The sequence below is a fragment of the Ambystoma mexicanum genome, chromosome 6q (assembly GCF_040938575.1).
Source record: "Ambystoma mexicanum isolate Mex_15411 chromosome 6q, UKY_AmexF1_1, whole genome shotgun sequence".
Taxonomy (NCBI): Eukaryota; Metazoa; Chordata; class Amphibia; order Caudata; family Ambystomatidae; genus Ambystoma; species Ambystoma mexicanum.
In genome coordinates, this window is record NC_090937.1 from 1,602,369,856 (window position 1) to 1,602,388,677 (window position 18,822).

The 18,822-nt window shown below is 47.7% G+C and overlaps 1 protein-coding gene across 6 annotated transcripts in view; it reads right to left on the minus strand.

Annotated features, from left to right (window-relative positions):
- The window catches only part of DCTN1 (dynactin subunit 1), a 1,327,898-nt gene that overhangs the window by 433,457 nt on the left and 875,619 nt on the right, over positions 1 to 18,822 (minus strand). For all 6 annotated transcript variants that reach the window (XM_069632341.1, XM_069632339.1, XM_069632344.1 and 3 more), the window contains one exon: positions 2,314 to 2,382. In XM_069632341.1, coding sequence (XP_069488442.1) covers positions 2,314 to 2,382 — 69 coding nt within the window. The remainder of the gene's footprint in view (positions 1 to 2,313; positions 2,383 to 18,822) is intronic.

The following is an 18,822-nucleotide window of genomic DNA, read 5'->3' on the forward strand; positions in this document are numbered from 1 at the left end:
GTGTCATGTAAACTCAAGGAATGGTCTGGCCCAGCGCCTATTAAAGCAGGCAATTAGAACGGTGATGGGCCATTTACAATACTTACGTTGACGTGACACTGAGCTGGAGGCAAGGCTGCACCCCCTCAGCGCACCTTGAGCTAGCGCTGGAAGGATCATATGAAGACTGGGGGCCTCACAGAAGACAAAGCTACTAATTAAGTGGTTTACAGGGTCATGTGGGTGTCACCTACACTGCTGCCGAGGACTATTTTCCAGCAAGACTTCAAGCGCCATGGGTACATCTGGCCTCAGCATCTAACCCCCACCCTGAGCTTCGGCCTTTCCCAGTTAAGTGCCCAGACATCAAGAAGCCATTCAACAAAGCTGCTATGAAAAATATCTTCATGTGTCAAACCCTTCAAAGTGCATCTCTTCATCAACATGCAAGCTTCGGCGTCTATAACTGCTAAACTGCTAAACTCTTGAGTTCAAGCTTATAAACTCCAAACATGCATAAATTGATGAATTTTTTTGGGAGAGTTTTTTATGCTATAACAAAAACACATCTGCAAATCCAATTAACTCCATGCACGGCTGGATTTCGTAACCAAAACCTTTATCAAGAAAGCTGGATTGTGGACATTGGTGGACCAATGTAGATTATTCTGACATACTGACTGGTGTATTAGAAGTTCTTCATTGTCCCTCACCAGTTCTAGGCCACATAGATGCTTTTTTTGTGCTAACAACTGTAGTAAGTCAGATCAGGAGATGAACATTCGGACATCTTTTTAGAGTTATTTGTTTCACTGTTTCAAATCCAGAACAGGTTATCATGCTTAACTCTTTCTTATAGAGGGGCGCACTGACCTCTTTTTGAATGTAAAAGGAACTTGGGGTTGGTCAGCCTAAGTTACGTACGGTTATCTAGAAGTGGACCCTTGCTCACTGTTCTCAGAGAGGCACAGCTCCAGCTCACTGATGAGGCCCAACAAGGCCAAAACAGGTCTCTGGGGTTGCCAGGGTTGGATTGGCCCCTCAGCCTTTCGGCCCGTGGCCGGGCCAAAATAGTCCCTGGAGAATGGGGGCCGGTTTGGGAAAAAAATAAATTGGAAAAAATATACTTTTTTCCAATTTCTTTTTTTCCCCAAAAATCCTTTCATCCTTCTTAGGTCGATAAGAACCAAAACAGGTTGGGTGATATTGTATGCAGATTTGTTCTATGAAAAAGAGCTTAAGCGTAAGTGCTATACAAAAACATTATCATTTGGCCTTGGATGTCTGCTTGGATTCACAGTAATTTAGTGTACTTAGGAACAATGCTATTTGATGCCACTCGCTGTTTTGTCAAGGGGTGAAAGGTTGTGTTTCATCTGTTCCCGGGATGTCACTTTGGGGTGGGGTCAAAATACATCACTTCCAGTGATGTCATCAGAGGTCAAGGGTTGTGAGGCGAGGGGTGGGGCACTTGTTTGAGGCGACGGGTGGCCCACTTTTTTTGGGGTGACCAGGCCTATTTCTTGTCCCAGTCTGACCCTGGGGGTTGCTGTTGGTACTCTTGTTCAAAGGAGGATTGCCTAGCGGACTGCTCAAGTGGCCGGAACAAAGTCTGATATGCAAATGGATATTCCTCCTTTGGGAAAGTACAGTGAGCTAAAACATGTGGCTGCGGACTGAGTGGTTACATTCCCACAGAACAGGTTATCATGCCATGTTCTTTTTTGCAGAGGGGCACCTTGACCTCTTTTTGACTGTTTCAAATCCTACTCTGTCTCTGATGTGCTGAGCCATAACCTAGAAAGAAAGGAGTCTAAAAGGTGCTCATCAAGATGTCCTCCAAAGGTCTGTTGTCCAGGAAATCTACTCTATTGTGGATTTTGCCACTACCACTTTGAACACAAAGAAAACATAACAAATGCAAGACCATCTTATCCCCAAACTAAGAAATGGTGCCGATCTTCTGACCACTCCCCCCCTCGTGATCTCTTCTAGTTGCAGGTAGCACAGGCTTTGGGCCCTAATTCAGAGTGTATGTCACTGATATGAGTCCCTTGGATCCTTCTCTCCCTCTTCGACTGGTATCAACATATCCTAATCTGATTATTCTCTTTCATGGTATATACAAATACCCACGTGATATTAACAATTCTAAAAAAAAACATTGAAACATAATGGCTCGTACATAATGGACACAAGGTTACAGTTTGAATCTCATTTGAAGATAGATTTGTGTACTAGCTCCTTGTTCTCCAAGAGAAGAATTAATCCTTATTCATAAAATCTGTACAATGATCCATGCAAGTAAAAGTACACAAGTAACACAAATCTCACCTTAATATGGTCTGACAGCTGCAAGGTGCAGTCTTCTGCCTGTTCAGCTAAATGAATGCTGAACAAGTGCTGGAGGAAAGAGGAGAACAAAAAACTTATTAGAACAATGTGCAATGTTTTATCTTGTAAAAACTTTAGAGACCAAAGGGTTTATCCCAATAGTGCTCATAAAACTATGAAGACGTGATTAATTCCTTTTTCAGAAAGTCAAATCTTGGGAAATCTAATACATGGAGACTGGCAGTGGAACATCCATTTAATGCACTGTATACATTAATCCTACAATGCTTCTGTGCAAGGGATACCATCCATACAAAATTCTGTCTACAAATCCATCACAACTTTTTAAAAAGAAATGTGTGATACATTTTTTTTTATATTTGATCAATTGTGGTACGGATGCCACCATCTCAGGCTAAAGCTGATGAGTAATTTCATACATTTATACATGGCAATGTGATAGTATGGCACAAACATTTCAACTATACCCTCGATATACATATTACATGCATGAGTTTCTCTAAAATTATCTGCAAGTCCATAACTTACTTTATTCAAAGTTCAGTAAGCTCGATTTATAACACGTACAGATATTTATGTGAATACATATACACATATATATATATAAAATATCTGTATATAAATATATTTATGTATATGAAAAATAAGAGCAGTTATTTACATGTAACTAGAAATCCCTATGTTTGACGGTGTACACATACACATAGATGTAACTTTCAATTAATCTACTGGTCATTGTAACAAAATAGCTTTAAAATGTCCATTGTGACAATTCACTGTATCCTAATTAACTGGCTATTATACGAGGCAGTTAGGAAAATATGTTAGCATTTGAGCAAACAGTGTTAGCTATAGTCACATGTGACCAGGTCTTGTACTTCACCATGTGGCTCACACAGAATCCCAAAGCAGTGTCTTAGATGGAAGGTAGGTGGCTGCAGGTGTCCTTAAAATTATTTGGTTTTTTATATAAGCTGCTGGCAAAGGAACTAGGTGTCAGTTTTGTGGCAAAGTTGTTAATAACTCTCATGACCAGATCAACAAGCTTTCAGATTTGATTGAGATAACACAGACAAATAAAGGCAATAGAGATTCGTGAGAGATACCCTGAGCTTAATGGTAGTCCCTGTCCGCTTGCGCTCAACTTCGAAAAGGGCTGGGGGGGGGCGGCTGTTGCGCAGCTAGGATATGGCTGCTTGCCTGTAGGACTCCGTCTCGGGCCACATCCTGAACAAGAAAACATCTGTAACAGTGCTGCTACCTTTTGGCATGGAAACAAGAAAAACCAACGGCGTAAGACTTTGGCCAGGAACTGTCTCCCTCTGAGACTCTCGTCTCTTCTCCCACTCTGGTACGACCAAGGATTTCAGGTTGGCAGTTGCCCGGCAGGAACCGAGATCACGGCCTGCATCAGACTTCCATAAGGTGAAATGCCCGCTGAGGGAAAGAGCGCAGCTCGGTCGGCCAGAGTGTGGGCAGAGCTAGCTGCAGAGTATCACAGCGGAATCTTGATTCGCTTTTGCCGCTGATGCACCGCTGGTGCTGCCGGCATCAACGAGGCTTGGAGGGGTCAGAGGAACAGACCGGGACCCCTGCAATGACAATACACACATCGCCTTCTCTTGCGGTGGGATTGAGACCGGCAGGGGTGCGGGTGCCCCCTGCTTCCCTCAATGAGGACCAAACACATGGAAGAGTGTCGGGCCCTGTGCCAACTGTGTGGATGCCCCACTGATTTGGAGTCGAGGAGCAGGATGAACAATGTACGAAGTGTCAGTCTCAGAATCCGCATGCAAAGGACAGGTGGACATTTTCGTGGAGGCACTTTTTAAGTCCCTGTTTCCCACAGCTTCTTTTTCTCAACAGATCTTACTGGAGGGGGCTCTTTGCACCCTGGCCCGACACCCAAATCAGGGTCCCCCAGCACCATTATAGCGAGGCTGTTGAATTACAGAGAAAGAGGCTTAATCCTTAGAACGTCAAGAGAACTGGGGACATTGAGATATGACGAAAGCAAAATTCACATATATCCGGATTTTGCTGCGAGGGTACAGGCCCAAGGGAGTTCATACGACCCGGTGAAGAGACAACTCGGACTGTGCCAGCATCCGTACGCTTTGAACTTCCCGGTGAGTCAAGACCATAGAATCTTGCAAAGGTATGTGCAGACGACCATGTGGCAGCTGCACAAATGTCTTTTATTGGAACTCCCCGTCTGGACAGCTGACGAAGCTGCGATACTCCTGGTTGAATGAGCCCTCAGATGTTGAAGGGGTATTTTCCTGACAATTTATAGCATTCTAGGATAGTTAAAATTATCCATCTTTAGATGGTTTGTTTGGTGATGGCTAGGCCTAGTTTATGTCCTGCATACCCCACAAACAGTTGGTCTGCTTGCCCATATCTTGCAAGTCTACTGATGTAGAAACTCAAAGCACGCTTTGGGTGAAGTCTGTGCAATATTTCCTCCTCTTTCCCAGGATGAGGAGGGTAGAATGAAGGTAATGTTATTTTCTGCGTAATATGAAATTCTGACACAACCTTTGGGAGGAAATTTGGCTTCACTTGAAGAACTACTTTAGTCTTGTGGAAAATAGTATGTGTCGGTTTGCAAGATAAAGCCTGTAGTTCGCTCACTCTTCTGGCAGAAGTTATAGCCACTAGGAAAACAGATTTAAGAGTGATGAATCTTAGTGCACAGGAATGGAGGGGTTCAAAAGTAGTGCCCATTAGAAATGTTAGAACTAGATTTAAGTCCCACAGGGGAACTTAAAAAGGGGTTGGAGGGTATACAGTCAACCCTTTCAGAAATGGAATGACTAAAAGACATCTTAAAATATGAGGGTTACTCAGCCGTGCATTTGAAAATTGATAGCGCAGCGAGATAACCCTTAATTGTGCCGACTTGTAGCCCTTAATTTGCTAAATTTAGTAGGAAAGACAATACTGTCGGTGTGTTGCATGAAAAAGGGTCAGTATTCTTATCTCTACTCCAGCTGCAGAATTTGTTCGAACGGCAGCGGTATAGTGATTTGGTTGCTGGACTTCTGGCAACACCCCCATTACGTCATCTGGGAGGTCCCAATCTTTGTATCTCAGCCTTTCAGAAACCATGCGGTTCCCCAAAGGGTGAAGATCTCTTGAAGGACTTCATGAGCTAGTTCCCACTCGTGGGCTGCCTGCTCATGGCATCCGCCGCCGTGTTCTTCTCTCCGGCTAGGTGAACTGCCGAAAGAGAAATTCCTTCTCGAATTGCCCAATTCCAGAGCTGCATTGCCTCTCTGCACAATGGCAGTGACCCTACGCCTCCTCTTTTGTTGAGGTAGTGCATGGCCACTGTGTTGTTCGTCATTATCTTAATTAATTTTCCATGTACTGATGGCAGGAAGGCTTTCAATGCTAGCCTGATTGCTCTCAGCTCTAATAGGTTGATGTGTAGTTTGGACTCTGATGGAGACCAACAACCGCGGATGGTCAAATCATTAGCATGGGCTCCCCACCCCGTGAGTGAGGAATCCGTCACTACCATATCTCCAGCCATGGTTGCCAAAAAAGTTCTCCTTTAAAGATGTTTTCCCGACAGGCCCACCACTGAAGGTCCTGTGCTACTCTGTTCTAAATTTGTAGAAGATCCGACATCTTTCCTGAGAATTGAGACCACTGGGTCTTTAGAGCCCACTGGAGAGACCTCATTCTCAGGCGAGCCTATGGCACTAGAAAAATGCAGGCTGCCATGAGGCCGAGCAACTTCAAAAAGCCAAAGGCCGGCAGATGATGGGCATTTTGAAATCCTGATCACCATCTGTAGAATATCTTGAGCCCTCATCTCTGGTGGCGAGGCTTTTCCCAGGGATGAGTTCAGGACTGCTCCAATAAACTGGAGTTTCTGTGATGGCATCATATCAGACTTCTTGAAGTTGGGGGAGAAGCCCAGCTTGTGGAGGAAGTGGCAAACATTATCTAGATGATCTCGAGCTTGTTCCGGGGACACTGCTCTTTCAACCAGTCGTCCAGGTAGGGGTAGATATGAATTCCTCCCCTCCTAAGACTTGCTGCCACGACTGCCATTAGCTTGCTGAAAACCCTCGGGCGGCGGTCAGCCCAAATGGCAGAACCTGAAGTTGATAGTGAGAGCTGCCAATGGCGAATGAAAGTAAGCATCCTGAAGGTCCAGAAATACCAACCAAGCCTGAAGTTGGAGGGCCTGAAGGATCTGAGAAAGGGTTACCGTCTTGAACTTGTGTTTCCTGAGGAATTTGTTCAATTCTCGTAAGTCTAAGATGGGTCTCATTCCTCCATCCTTTTTCGGAATTAGGAAACATGGGGAGTACCAACCCTTGTTTCTATCTGCTACAGGTACCGGTTCTATAGCACCTTTCTCTAGCAGGTACAAAATCTCCTGCATATGGAGCGTGTCAAGAAACATCAAAGAGTTGTTCCGCGGTGGATGACTGAGGAGTGTGTAGGAAAGGAAGGCAGTAACCTTGCGCAATTGTTTCCAATGCCCAAGCACCTGAAGTAATAGCCTGCCACTATGTCAGATGTTGAGTTAACCTGCCTCCTACTGTTGTCTTTTGTAGTAAGGCCTCAGAGGCATTTTGGAGTGGATGACGCAGATGCTGAAAGTAGGGCAGCACCTGCGGATGCGGACTTGTTACCTTTGCCCCGTCCACCACGGGTGAATTGTCTCTTGCCCCTTTGAGTGGCTGTCCTCTGCCTTTTCCGAAATCGGAGTAAAATCGAAAGGACTGACCCCTCCAGGGCGTACCTGTGGGGCGGTTTGGAGTTTGACGAATTGCAGCGCCAAGGGATTTGACCGCCGCTTTGGAAGTTTGCAACTTCTCCAAACTGTAATCAGCTTTTTTTACCTAATAGATAGGTGCCGTCAAAGGGCATATTCAGAAGTCTGGATTGCACATCAGGAGCCAAGCCAGATTTCCGCAACCACGGAAATCTGCGGATTGTGGTACTAACCGCTTTGGCTCTGCTGATGCCGTCAACAGAGTCAAGACCGGTTTGGAGGGACTCACACATCGCATCCCTCCCGTCCTTGATAACATTCAAGAAACGTTCTCTCTCCTGCCCTTCGGGAGATGGTCATCCGCCATTGAAGCACACTCTCAAAGTGTGTGACTGAATCTTGCCAGCGTGCAAGTGGCATTAGCAGACTTAAGAGCCATGCTGCATGCCAAGAAGACCTTCTTGGCAATGGCGTCAAATTTGTTACCTTCACGATGTGGTATTGTGGGGTATGCCGATTGTCTGCCTGATGAAGTTGCAGCTTGGACTACAAGACTCTCTGGAGTCAGGTGTTTAGATACATAAGGAGGGTCTGCAACTGATGTCCTAATACTTTGCAGAGAGTTTTTTACTGACTGCAGGAATTACTTCTTGAGTCTCCCAATTTGTGGTTACTTTTTTCTGCAAGGCTGTACGGAAGGGAACTATAGGGTCTTCTTGAGGTCAAAAGTGGGTGTGGGCCTCGACCACCCCATGTACTCCATTACCCTGTTCATAAGAAACCTATAATTTCCTTCTGCATGGTCACCAGGTTCCGGTTTACTAAAGTCTGCCTCTGGAGAGGGATCAATACCACTGGCTTCCTGTAATGACTCTTGCAGATACTTTATCCTGACCTCTTCTGGTATAAATTGTTCTGGCAGAGAAGGACTTGTAGGTTGTAGACCAAAGGGCCTTCGTGAATCTGAGCCTTCCCCTTCGTCATACATGGAAGATAAAGCCCTGAAATAATCAGAGCGTGGCAGAGGTGTGAAGCCCATCTCAAGTGAAGATGAGGCTATATTAGTCATCACTGGCTGAGAAAGACTCAAAATCGTCAAGGTAGACGTCCTAGGTCTCTATGTAATCGTGAAAGGCGTTGATGTACTCGAGATTGGCCTCGATGTTGTCAAGAGATTCGGGATTTTCTTTGATGTCGCTGATGGGGTCGACACCGGTTTCAACGTTCTCGAAGGAGACTTCGATGCCTCGAGTGCGAGCGGCTTCGAAGAGGCACAAGGCGTCAGTAATTTCTCCTTTGATGGAGTCATCGATGGTGCAGTTTTGGACTTCGAAGGAAAGGTCGATGTCTTATTCGTCAAAGAGGCTTTTTCTCTACTCGAGGGTTCATGACGGTCTTGAGAGGAGTATGCTTTGCAGAGGTCGACAACTTTATCGGGTTTTCTACCTGGGGTATCGCCTCTAGGTGTCTCCAAGGGGGGGCAAGGCCACGTTCTCGAAGACCCTTAACATCTTTAAACAAAATTCCTCCCACTGAGCCGGAGAACTGTACTTAGTGGGGCACGCAACTTTTCCTGGGGAAAAGGAGGACGAAGATGAGGGCGATCTATGGCACCTCTTCTTATTGTGTCTCGAAGCGGATGAGTGGTGTGATCTACTCCGAGACCACGAACAAGAGTGCTTTCTTTGGAGGAGAAGACTGCTGCCTCAGAGATCCTGTAAGACCCGATGGTTGTGAGGAAAGTGCAGCAAGTATCCACCTACACGCCAGAATGGGCGAGGTGCGCCGGGAAGTAGAGCACGTCATCCAATGTACATGCAAGGGGGTCGATATTCTTGGAGTATGCCCAATGGCAGAATCTGGTCCACTTGCTATTATACTGGGCCCCAGTAGCCCTGCTCCTTGCGCCCTGTATGATATCTAGATTAGCCTAGGAGAGGCTGAGGTGCCTCAGCGTTACCTGCTCAGGAACCACGCTGTGGGGGCTAGTTTCTGTGGCGCGGGGTGGATGACCAAGAAGCCCAAGAAGATGTGATGGGCCCATCGGACGATAAATCAGTGGAATCTCCGAGAGGCTGAGAAGCTCCAAGAACCAAGGCCTGGCTGGCCACCATGGAGCTATTAGAATGATGTTGAGCGGTGTGGGCGGGAAGGCGTATGCTGTCATGCCGTTCCACTGAGTCTGAAATGCATTGCCCATGGAGCCGGCGCACTGTCCCTGCCAGGAGGCGAACTGTTGGCACTTCTTGATGTGCCAGGTGGCAAAGAGGTCCACCTGGGGATGTCACAAGAGACGCAGGAGGTGATGGTAAAACCAGGTCGATGTCACCTCTCTGGTAAGGAAGTGAGCAGTGGCGCTCTTGATGGCTGTGATCTTGTCCTCCGATGGAAAAACCTTCTCGGAGCACGTGTCCCATAAGAGTCCCAAGAAGGTCAGTGTCTGCGTAAGCTGCAGCTGCAACTTCTTGAGATTGAGCAAAAAGCACAGATCGTGCAGTGTGTTCATAAGAGCATGGGAAGTGTGGTGCACCGCCTCCGGAGATGTAGCCCTGACGAGCCAGTCGTCAAAGGTACAGGTAAATGTGGAGGCCCTGAGGAGGGCCGCAACCGTATTCATCAGCCTGGTAAAGACCCTGGGGGCAGAGTTGAGGCCAAAAGGAAGCACCTTGTATTGGAAATGGTATCACATGATCCTACATCGTAGAAAAGAACGATGGGGCTGCCAAATCGGGACGTGTAAGTATGCGTCCTTCAGATCCAGGGAGCACATCCAGTCTCCCTTGCACAGTATCTCCGCTATAAAAGCTGGCGTAACCATTTTGAATTTTTGTAGAGGTAGGGAGAGGTTGAGGGTGGAAAGGTCCAGTACAACTCTCAGGCCCCTCTTTTTTTTCTGAATGGCGAAAATCCTAGAGTAAAAGCCCAAGCCTCGCTGGGAGACTTGGACTTCCTCCACTGCCTGGCTCTCAAAAAGCGACCGGATCTCTGCCAAAATAATTGCTGTAATAAATAAAATAAAAAATAAAAAAATCCCCTGTGGGAGGGGAGGAAGGAAGCGAGGCTGGGATGGGTAGGCAGTACTCCATGGATACTACAGAGAGGATACAGGGGTCCGCAAACTTCTGGCACCAGAAATGTGCATGGAGGGCAAGCCTGCCCCCCCACCACTGGAGACACGTGGACTCCGGAGTAGCATGCCATGCCTTCTTTACCTCTGAGGCTGTTGCGGAGGAGGGGGACTGGGAAAGGCCCTTACTCCCCACCCCCGTTTTGTTGCTTGCGCCGATGTTGAGTCGGAGAGCGTTCCGACTGCCTGGACCTCTGTTCTTGGAAGCAGCGGAACCCTCCGTATATACGCCCCTTGCGGAGCGCTGCTGTGACTGGGTGTACGATTTGGGCGGGGTCTTTGTAAGGATGGATAAAGACTTGGCCGTTGGTGAGCTGTTTTTCTTTTTATCCAGCTCCTCGTCCATGGTGGAGTGGAAGAGGTCACTCCCCTCGAAATGCAGGTCTAATATGCGTTCCTGGACATCCGAATTGAATTTAGTAGCACAGACCCAGGCTGTTGTTCTCATGTCCATGGCGATGCAGATGGCCCGGCCAGAGGTGTCAATGTGGGCCACGGTGGATTCCATGATGTCTTGCACCACCAGCTTGGCCTCAGCCACTCCGCCTTGAAACGTGATTGGCTCTGGGTAGGAAGCTCTGGGAGGAAATCCGCAATTTCCTGCTACAGCCTCTGGTTAACGGCCGCCAGCATGGCATCTGCGTTGGCCTGACAAAGATGCAAAGACGCGTTGGAATACTGCTTCTTGCCGTACGCCTCCAAGATCATCTCCTCCTTGCCTAGCAGCAAAGCAGAGGAAGAGGCCGAGGACGACTGAGACTTGGAGTATAGTGATGCCGAAACAATCACAGAGGACGGGCCGATAGCAAGAGTGTATCCCCCTCCATCTGCCTGTACTTGGTATCCAGGCGTCGATTGACCGGCTTGACCGATTGGGACATGAGCCAACCCTTTTTGGCCAAGGCAACCACGTCTTTCTACATCAGGATTCCTGTCTTAGCAGAGGGGCGTTGCGTGAGGACTTTTGCGAGGACCCCCTCTGCTGGTTGCTCTACCTCACGTCGAGGCAGGCCCAGGTACTCTGCCAGCCCTGCAAAACGTTCATGGAAGGCCTTGGCTGACAATGGTGTGTCGGGGTCCTCCTCCTCGTCCATGTCCACCTGGGGGTCCGGAGGATCCGGTACCGATGGAGGAGTGTTAGGAGCAAGAGGATTAGGTATGGAGACCGGAGGCTGTGGCCGAGGCTGGTACGGAACCGCCTGCACAATCGGTTGGGGGGGCGGAGCAGGAGGCAGAGGCTGTGCTGGGGCCTGAGGCGCCGGCGGTGGAGCCTGCGGTGCCAGAAGCATCGCAGGGAGCACGTCCCTGACGGCGTCCCTGAGGATGAACCCCATACAAGGAGATTTCATGAGCCTGAGGAACCTTTCAAAGAACCTGTCCTCACAGGGTGGTGGGGTGGTAGGTGATCTCGACGGGGTAGCGAGAGGCTGCTGGAGCCACTCTATACCCTGCCCATATGGACGCAGCAGGAACCTGCCCAGCGCAAATGAAGGATAGGCTGTAGGTCACATACCTGGTTGACACCCGTCCCACCTTGACACTCGTTCCTCAACCTGCTCCCTTTCCTGGTGCGGCGGACGGGTGCTAATGTCTGGCAAGGCAGCCAACTTGTCGAGCTGCCTCCCACGTGCCTGCGTCGTGTTGCGCGGCTCACTGGGCCCAGCCTCCTCCAGGACTCTTGAGTGTGGATCTTAAGGCCTACCCTGCTCCTCAGGCTGAGAGGCCGGAAGAGCTGATATAGGCGTCCTCTCGGACATATTGCCGGTACTAGTGCGTAATCCCTCGGGTAAAGACCTGGTAAGAGAATCTTCCAGTTCCTCAACACTGTCACCGGGAGGATCCACTGATCCCTCGGCCTGTAGGCTGGTAGCTGAAGAAGCCTCGGTGCACATGCAGGACAAGAACCCGAGCGGTCCTGTTAGGGAGAATTCTCTGTTAAGGCTAATTTCCCAAACCTAGTGAGTCCCCCAGCAGCTTTGCTGGATTGTTGGGGTTTAATTTTTTCTCCTGCTGAGAGTGAGACTCTCTTTCTCCCACTCTTAGACATGATTTGAGATATCCTTTGACTTTGTAATGTGTTTTATGGGCTAAGGGGTCTTTTACTCCATAGGGTTTCATGTGATTTTTGGTAAGTGTGTTACACAGTACACTCAGTGCAGTAACACAGGGGTGTCATAGTGACCCACAAACATAGACTCCATACCCTGGGACTGACTACTGTCTCCCAGGGCATGTAAAGTCACCATTGACTTTACTAGTCTTAAATTGCGAACAGAACCAGTACAAACCATCATATTGTGGAAGTACTGGATTACCCCTGGGTCTGTTTTTTGAGGGGGCACTGTGCAGTCCCCCCTCGTCAGTTTCTGGCTGGTGGCAGTGGTTACCACGCAAAATATTCCTTAAGAATATTTACTATAGGATTTTCCCATTCATTTTAAACGCACCACTTTTTGGTGCAATGTTAAAGATACCGCTGGGTTATTTATTTAATATTTATTACCCGGTTGGGTCTTTTCGCCAGGACTTGTTTTTAAAATGGCATTTGTGTTCGCCTCTGTAACTCCAACCCAAGTCGAGCCCTTTGTTCCACTTTTTGGCGGGCTTCTACACAGAAGCCTCCAAAAGTGGTGCCACTCTGTCTGGGTATACAGGATGTGTGGGAGGGGGGGTTTAGGCACCCTGGACTGAGTTGCCTCGGCAACTCAAGTCGCACTCTTGTGTGATTCGCCCAGTGGTGAGCCGCCCGGCTCACCACTTAGCATGTTTGAGTGACGGCTAGGACTGATGAATGGGGGTTTTCTGCATAAAAGCAGGGCTTTGGGGACTGGAGCTTCAGACGTCGCCACAGGACCAAAGAATCCGAAGAGGGAGAAGCTGAGCCGACCTGCACCAACAACACCACCGGTGGAGCCCTGCTGAACCAACTCACCACTTCTTCCAACGACAGAGGAGATCTTCATCCTGAAGTGTCTTCTTCCTTTGACTGGTGGGGATAACCAGTTTGCCCGCCTTTTCGCCTTCCCGGATCATCTCGTGGCCGCCTTGCCTGTGCCAAGCACCCCGGCAACCGGGACACCACGTTTTACCACTACCGCGAATAAAATGGTAGTACCTTTTAACCGGAGAACTCTGTGGCTGGTTTCTTCCCTGGCAGTGCAACGACCTTCAGCTTTCCTCAACGTCGAGATCTTCTCTTCCTCTGGACGACGCCGTGACTTGCACCCACTACCAGGAACAACTGCCCCCGCTGGAGGATCCTCTCCACTTTCGAGGTACTGTGTCCGCCTGGCCTCCCTCGCAACGGTCTGTGTGGGGTGTCTCGTAAATCCTCAACTTACCACTTGGGTTGGCCCTAGGCTAGCTAACTGAACTTTTCCGAGCTGAACTAATTTCTTTTAAAACTCTCTACAAGACTTTCCAAGCCTTTTAAACTGTGTGATCTTGGGTGCATTGGTGTTCTACTCTCTCTAAGAAGGAGCCGGGCCTCTGAACTTTTTGCTCACAAGTAGACTTTGACTTTCCTGCCTTGCTGAGTGCTTCTAAAGTATTGTGTTGTGTGCTATTCTAATTTCTGCCTTTTCCCTCCCTTTTTTGATAACTTATTGGAGTGCCATCTTTAGTTAAGCGCTCACCTCTGTCTGAAAATAAGTGGTGTTAACTAAGACTTGTCTAATAAGGAATAAGGGATGTATATATATTAATAGTGACTGTTTTGAACTTGCTTACAATAATAGTGCTGGAGTGTTTCTAAGTGTGTCTTTAAATAAATAATTATATACTTTGATACCAAAGCTCTGGTCAGTGTTTGCTTGTGCTACTGTATTTTGGTACCTATCTTGTATACTCTATATACTGTCTAACTCTTCTTGAGAGAAGTCAGGCTGCTCAGCCACAGCTACCAGGTAAATCTGGGTGGTACAGACTACTACCAATTGGGTTTACTGCCAACACCTGTAATCTTAAGCCTTTTGCAGTGGTCCCTAAGGGAACTGCACAGGTTTCTGCCTAACAGGTCCCTCCCGCCCGGGCGAGTCCTTGGGAAGGGTCTTCCTTGCAGGGTGCGATTGAGAAGAGTGGCCCTACCATGGGCCTGGATTGATGGTAGACAAAGTCCTCCAGGTCCTCTGGAGGCGATCTCTGGAAGAGCTCCCTTCACCTGGCTAGTCTGTTCTTCAGAGACCTTGAGGAAAGTGCGTTGCACACAGTACAAGCCTGCCAGCCTTGGCTGGGCCAAGGCAATGTAGGCACAGGGCGTGGGGGTCTGAAGTTGGAAAGAGCCTGTCGCAGGATGGACACCTGGTGAACCCTGTGGAAGTCTGCATGCACCAGGGAGGAGAGTGATGCCTGAGGACCGAGTACCTGAATAATAAAAAGACAAAAAAAGACAGAGGTATATGCATGTGGAATTACACGGCCGAAGCCAAACCCAAGAGCGCTGTACGTTTGGCGCAAAAAAGGGGACTGAGGTGTGGCACCGGAGGGCGGAGTGAGGGCAGTACATGCTCCCAGGGTCGCACCCCCATGCGCCTCTAAATTTAAAGGGGAAGAAGGTTTTTTTTCTGATGAAAAAGGTTCTGTCTCCTGTCCCTTGGAAGGGACGCCCATGTAGTATGGAGGAAAGGGGACGGGACGTATGAGTACGTTGAAAATCCTTCCTACTGCCGGGGATGAATGCTCCTTGATAATTGGAGCAGAAGGTATGTACATCCCATCAAATAGACTTCTTTAGATCTTGTGACAAATTTGAAGAAGGGGCGGCCCCTGACTTTGATTTAGGTCTATATCTTTTCTTAGAAGAGTAATAAGATTTTGTAAATGTGGAAGGACCACTACTTCCTTAAGGACGTGGTTTGAACGATTTATTGTTTTGGCGATACAGTTGTTTCACTGAAATTGAGCTAGCGTTTTTAGCAGCAGTGACACTGGCTTTACATCTTTGAAGGACCTCATCAGTGGAGGGATCAAAAAGTGTTTTGCCATCAAAAACAAAGTCGAAAAGCGGCTGATTAATATGCATTTCTCTGCATGCAGACTGCATTAGTGACCACTCTTCTTGTTGCATCAGTGAGGACCATAACTACTTGAAGCTGTTGGATGGCCGCCTCCCTACCTTCTGAAATCCAAAAGGAAAACTCATCAGCGGCTTCCTGAGGGAGTAGATCAATACAGCATTCCAGGTTCACCCAATTAAGTTTATTAAATCCTGCTAAAACGTTAGCAGTGTTTACTTGCCTGAGTTGTAAGGTAGCATTAGTGTAAGACTTTCTACCTTGTGCCACCCAGGCCTTTGCATTCCTATCTAGAACTGAAGCTGGAGACTGAGAAGGACCTTCGCCCATTTTATTTATGGTTCTTGTATAGCGCACAAAGCCCAGAGGTATCAAGGCGCTTTAGCTTAAGGATATGGTTACAGACAGTGCTAGTAGTATACAATTACAAAGTTCCAAGGCAAGCAGACATAGTGCCTGGAGTAAATAAAATACATACTTAGGAGAACTCGCCTCTTGTTGCGGGCAGCTACTTCAGAGTACATATTAAGACATATCAGGGAAGGTACATAGGATGCATACTTTTTTCTTTTTTTTTGAAAAATGTTATTCGTTTTCCAACATGTCAACCATACAGCTCAATAAGTCATATACATTAACACTCATGTATGGTTTTATGTTCCATTTTCTTTCCCCTCCAACTCCCCCCTTCCTCCCGCCTACACGAAATATCTTTTCACCAACCGCTCCTCCGGGCGTTCCTTACACTCCTCCTCCTCTGAAGGGCTACCTTCTTTCGGGCTATCTCGATCTGGCTCAAATAGTGTTGCTACCAGTTGTCTCCAGGCGACCATCGTATCTGCTACCTCTTCTCCTCCCTTATTTATTGCCTCTTGTCATACCACTGTCTCAGCATTCGCCCATTTCTTAAGATCTTGTTCCCAAACAAGTATCAGTGGTCTTCTACTTGCTTTCAATCCCATTGCTACTCTACGTTTAGCCAGTATGTACGCTAGGTCTATAAGCTTGCTCACATATCTGATTTTTTTTAGGCCTGGGGAAACCCCCCCAGCAGGCACGCCCACGGGGAGTTTACATCCAGGTTTACCTCTTTCCTTACCATGTATCGGGCTACGTCCCCCCAGAACGCTCTTATTTTGGAGCATGACCAAAACATATGTACCGTCCCTGTATTCACTTCCCCACATTTCGGGCATGTCTGTGTATCTGCATTGTTAAAGTTGGCTATTTTCTTAGGGGTCATGTATGCCCTACGGGTGACATATCATATCTGTTGCAGTAGCGCATTTCTTGAAACCAATTTAAGGTATTCTTGCACTCTGACCCACCGCCGTCTTCCACTGCTTCCCCCACCTCCTCTTCCCAATTTAATCTCGTCTGGACCACCTCTTTCCCAACCTTAAATATCAGCAACTCATATGTGGGACACGCATAAAACGTTTCTATGGCTGCCTCCAGCTGTCGGGCCAGCATCATCTCGGGCCACTTGCCTTTGATCAGCCTATCATACGTGATATACTGCCCCTGATGTAAGGAACAAGTTACTTACCTGCAACTGTTGTTCTCCTGCATGGGTCTGGCATGGATTCACATGCTCATGAATATTCCCCTTCAACAATTGGGCTACTGGTTTGGAGCCTTCTACCCAGGAGGGTTACTTAGGAAACACAAATACAGTTGAATAGGTCCAAGGACAATATGCTCAAAAAATACTCCTACTTCTTGTTACCCTCTGCATGTATAAAGAAAGAATCACTTTTCCATACTCTGTTTGTGAAACAAATCTTGGTTTTTTTTAATATGTAAAGTTGTGTAAATCAACATAAAGTAGACATTTAAGAGATATGACATCAAACGGTATTAAACCGGAAATACAGACAATATTTACAACACACAGAAGCAAAACATTTTTTGGCCAAACAGCCAATTTGTGTGTGTAGGACAACCTCAACCTCTGTTGTGGTGTGCCACAGAATTCACATATTATAGTATATGAATAAAAGAAAAAGTTAATTTCTTACCTGGTAACGTTCTTTCGATGGGATGGTCCGACGACGTTTCCATATCTATGACAGGTATTGTCCACAGCTGTGCTGCTTCGGAAAATCTTTGGCGTCTGCGACCTGCGTTGATGACGTCGATGCACCGTCCCAGAGGACCTCCTCCGACGGCACCCGATGTGATAAGTAGGACGCACGACGCCCGTAGCCTCAGTTGTAGTTTTTTCCCCTAGAACGTGTGACACCAGTTTTCTGCCAGTCAGACACACAAGGCCTTGCGGAACGCAAGCTGCAATCGCAAAAGAAATTCTGCAGCGGGGAAGATAGGGAGGGAGCGATATGGAATACGTCGTCGGACCATCCCATCGAAAGACCGTTACCAGGTAAGACAGTAACTTGTTCTTCGAGGGGATTGGGTCCTCCGACGTATTCCATATCTATGACAGACTCCCAAAGCAGTAACAAGCAAGGCGGTGGGAAAAGAATTTAGAACACAAATTTAGCATGCCCAATCAAATTGCGGAATAAAGGACTGCCTTGCCAAAGGCCAGATCATGCCCTCGGATGGAATCGAGGGAGTAGTGACGTACAAAAGTATGTACTGAAGCCCAGGTGGCTGCATCACAGATGTGACGAATAGGAACACCCCTCTGCAGGGCAGTAGACGCAGCCTCTCCCCTGGTAGAATGGGCCTGCAAGCCAGCCGGAGGGTCCTTACCCGCCAAGCGGTAACACTCGGAGATAGCTAAAATAATCCAATGAGACAGTCTGTTTCGTCACATCTTGTCCCAAACGCTTTCCAGCGTAACCAATGAAAAGTTGATCGTCCACTCTGACCCGGGACATGCGCGAAACATAAAAGCTCAACGCTCTCCTAGGATCAAGCCTATGGAGCCTCTCCTCTTCCTTACCAGGATGTGGAGGAGGATAGAACAACAGAAGAACAACCTTCTGGCTCAAATGAAATTCCGAAACCACCTTCGGAAGAAAAGGAGGACGAACTCTAAGGACAACCCTGTCCTTATGAAACACAGTGAGGGTGGCTTAACTGAAAGTGCCTGTAACTCACTCACTCTGCGAGCGGAAGTAACCGCAACCAAAAACACACTTTTCACAGTTAACAGTCTCAAAGGGCAAGAATGCAAAGGCTCAAACTGAGCACCCATAAGAAACTTAAGAACAAGGTTCAAATCCCAACCGGGCACCAGAAAAGGTGACGGAGGGAACACATTAGTGAGCCCTTTCAAAAACTGAGAAATTAAAGGAATCTTAAAATAGGAACATTCTTCAGACGAGCGCTTAAATATGGACAACGCCGCCAGGTAACCTTTAATTGTCCCTACTTGCAAGCCCCTGTGGGCCAAGGAAAGCAAAAAAGACAGAACCATGGGAATGTCACACTCAAAAGGATCCACATTCTTAACTCTGCACCAGTCGCAGAACTTTCTCCAACGGCAACGGTACAGAGACTTTGTTGCCGGCCGCCTGGCTGAGAGCAACACCTCCATCACGTCTTCAGGGAGGTCCCTATCCTTATACCTCAACCTTTCAGAAGCCAAGCGTGAAGGTTGAGGGATCTGACCTCTGGATGGAGAACCTGACCCCCCC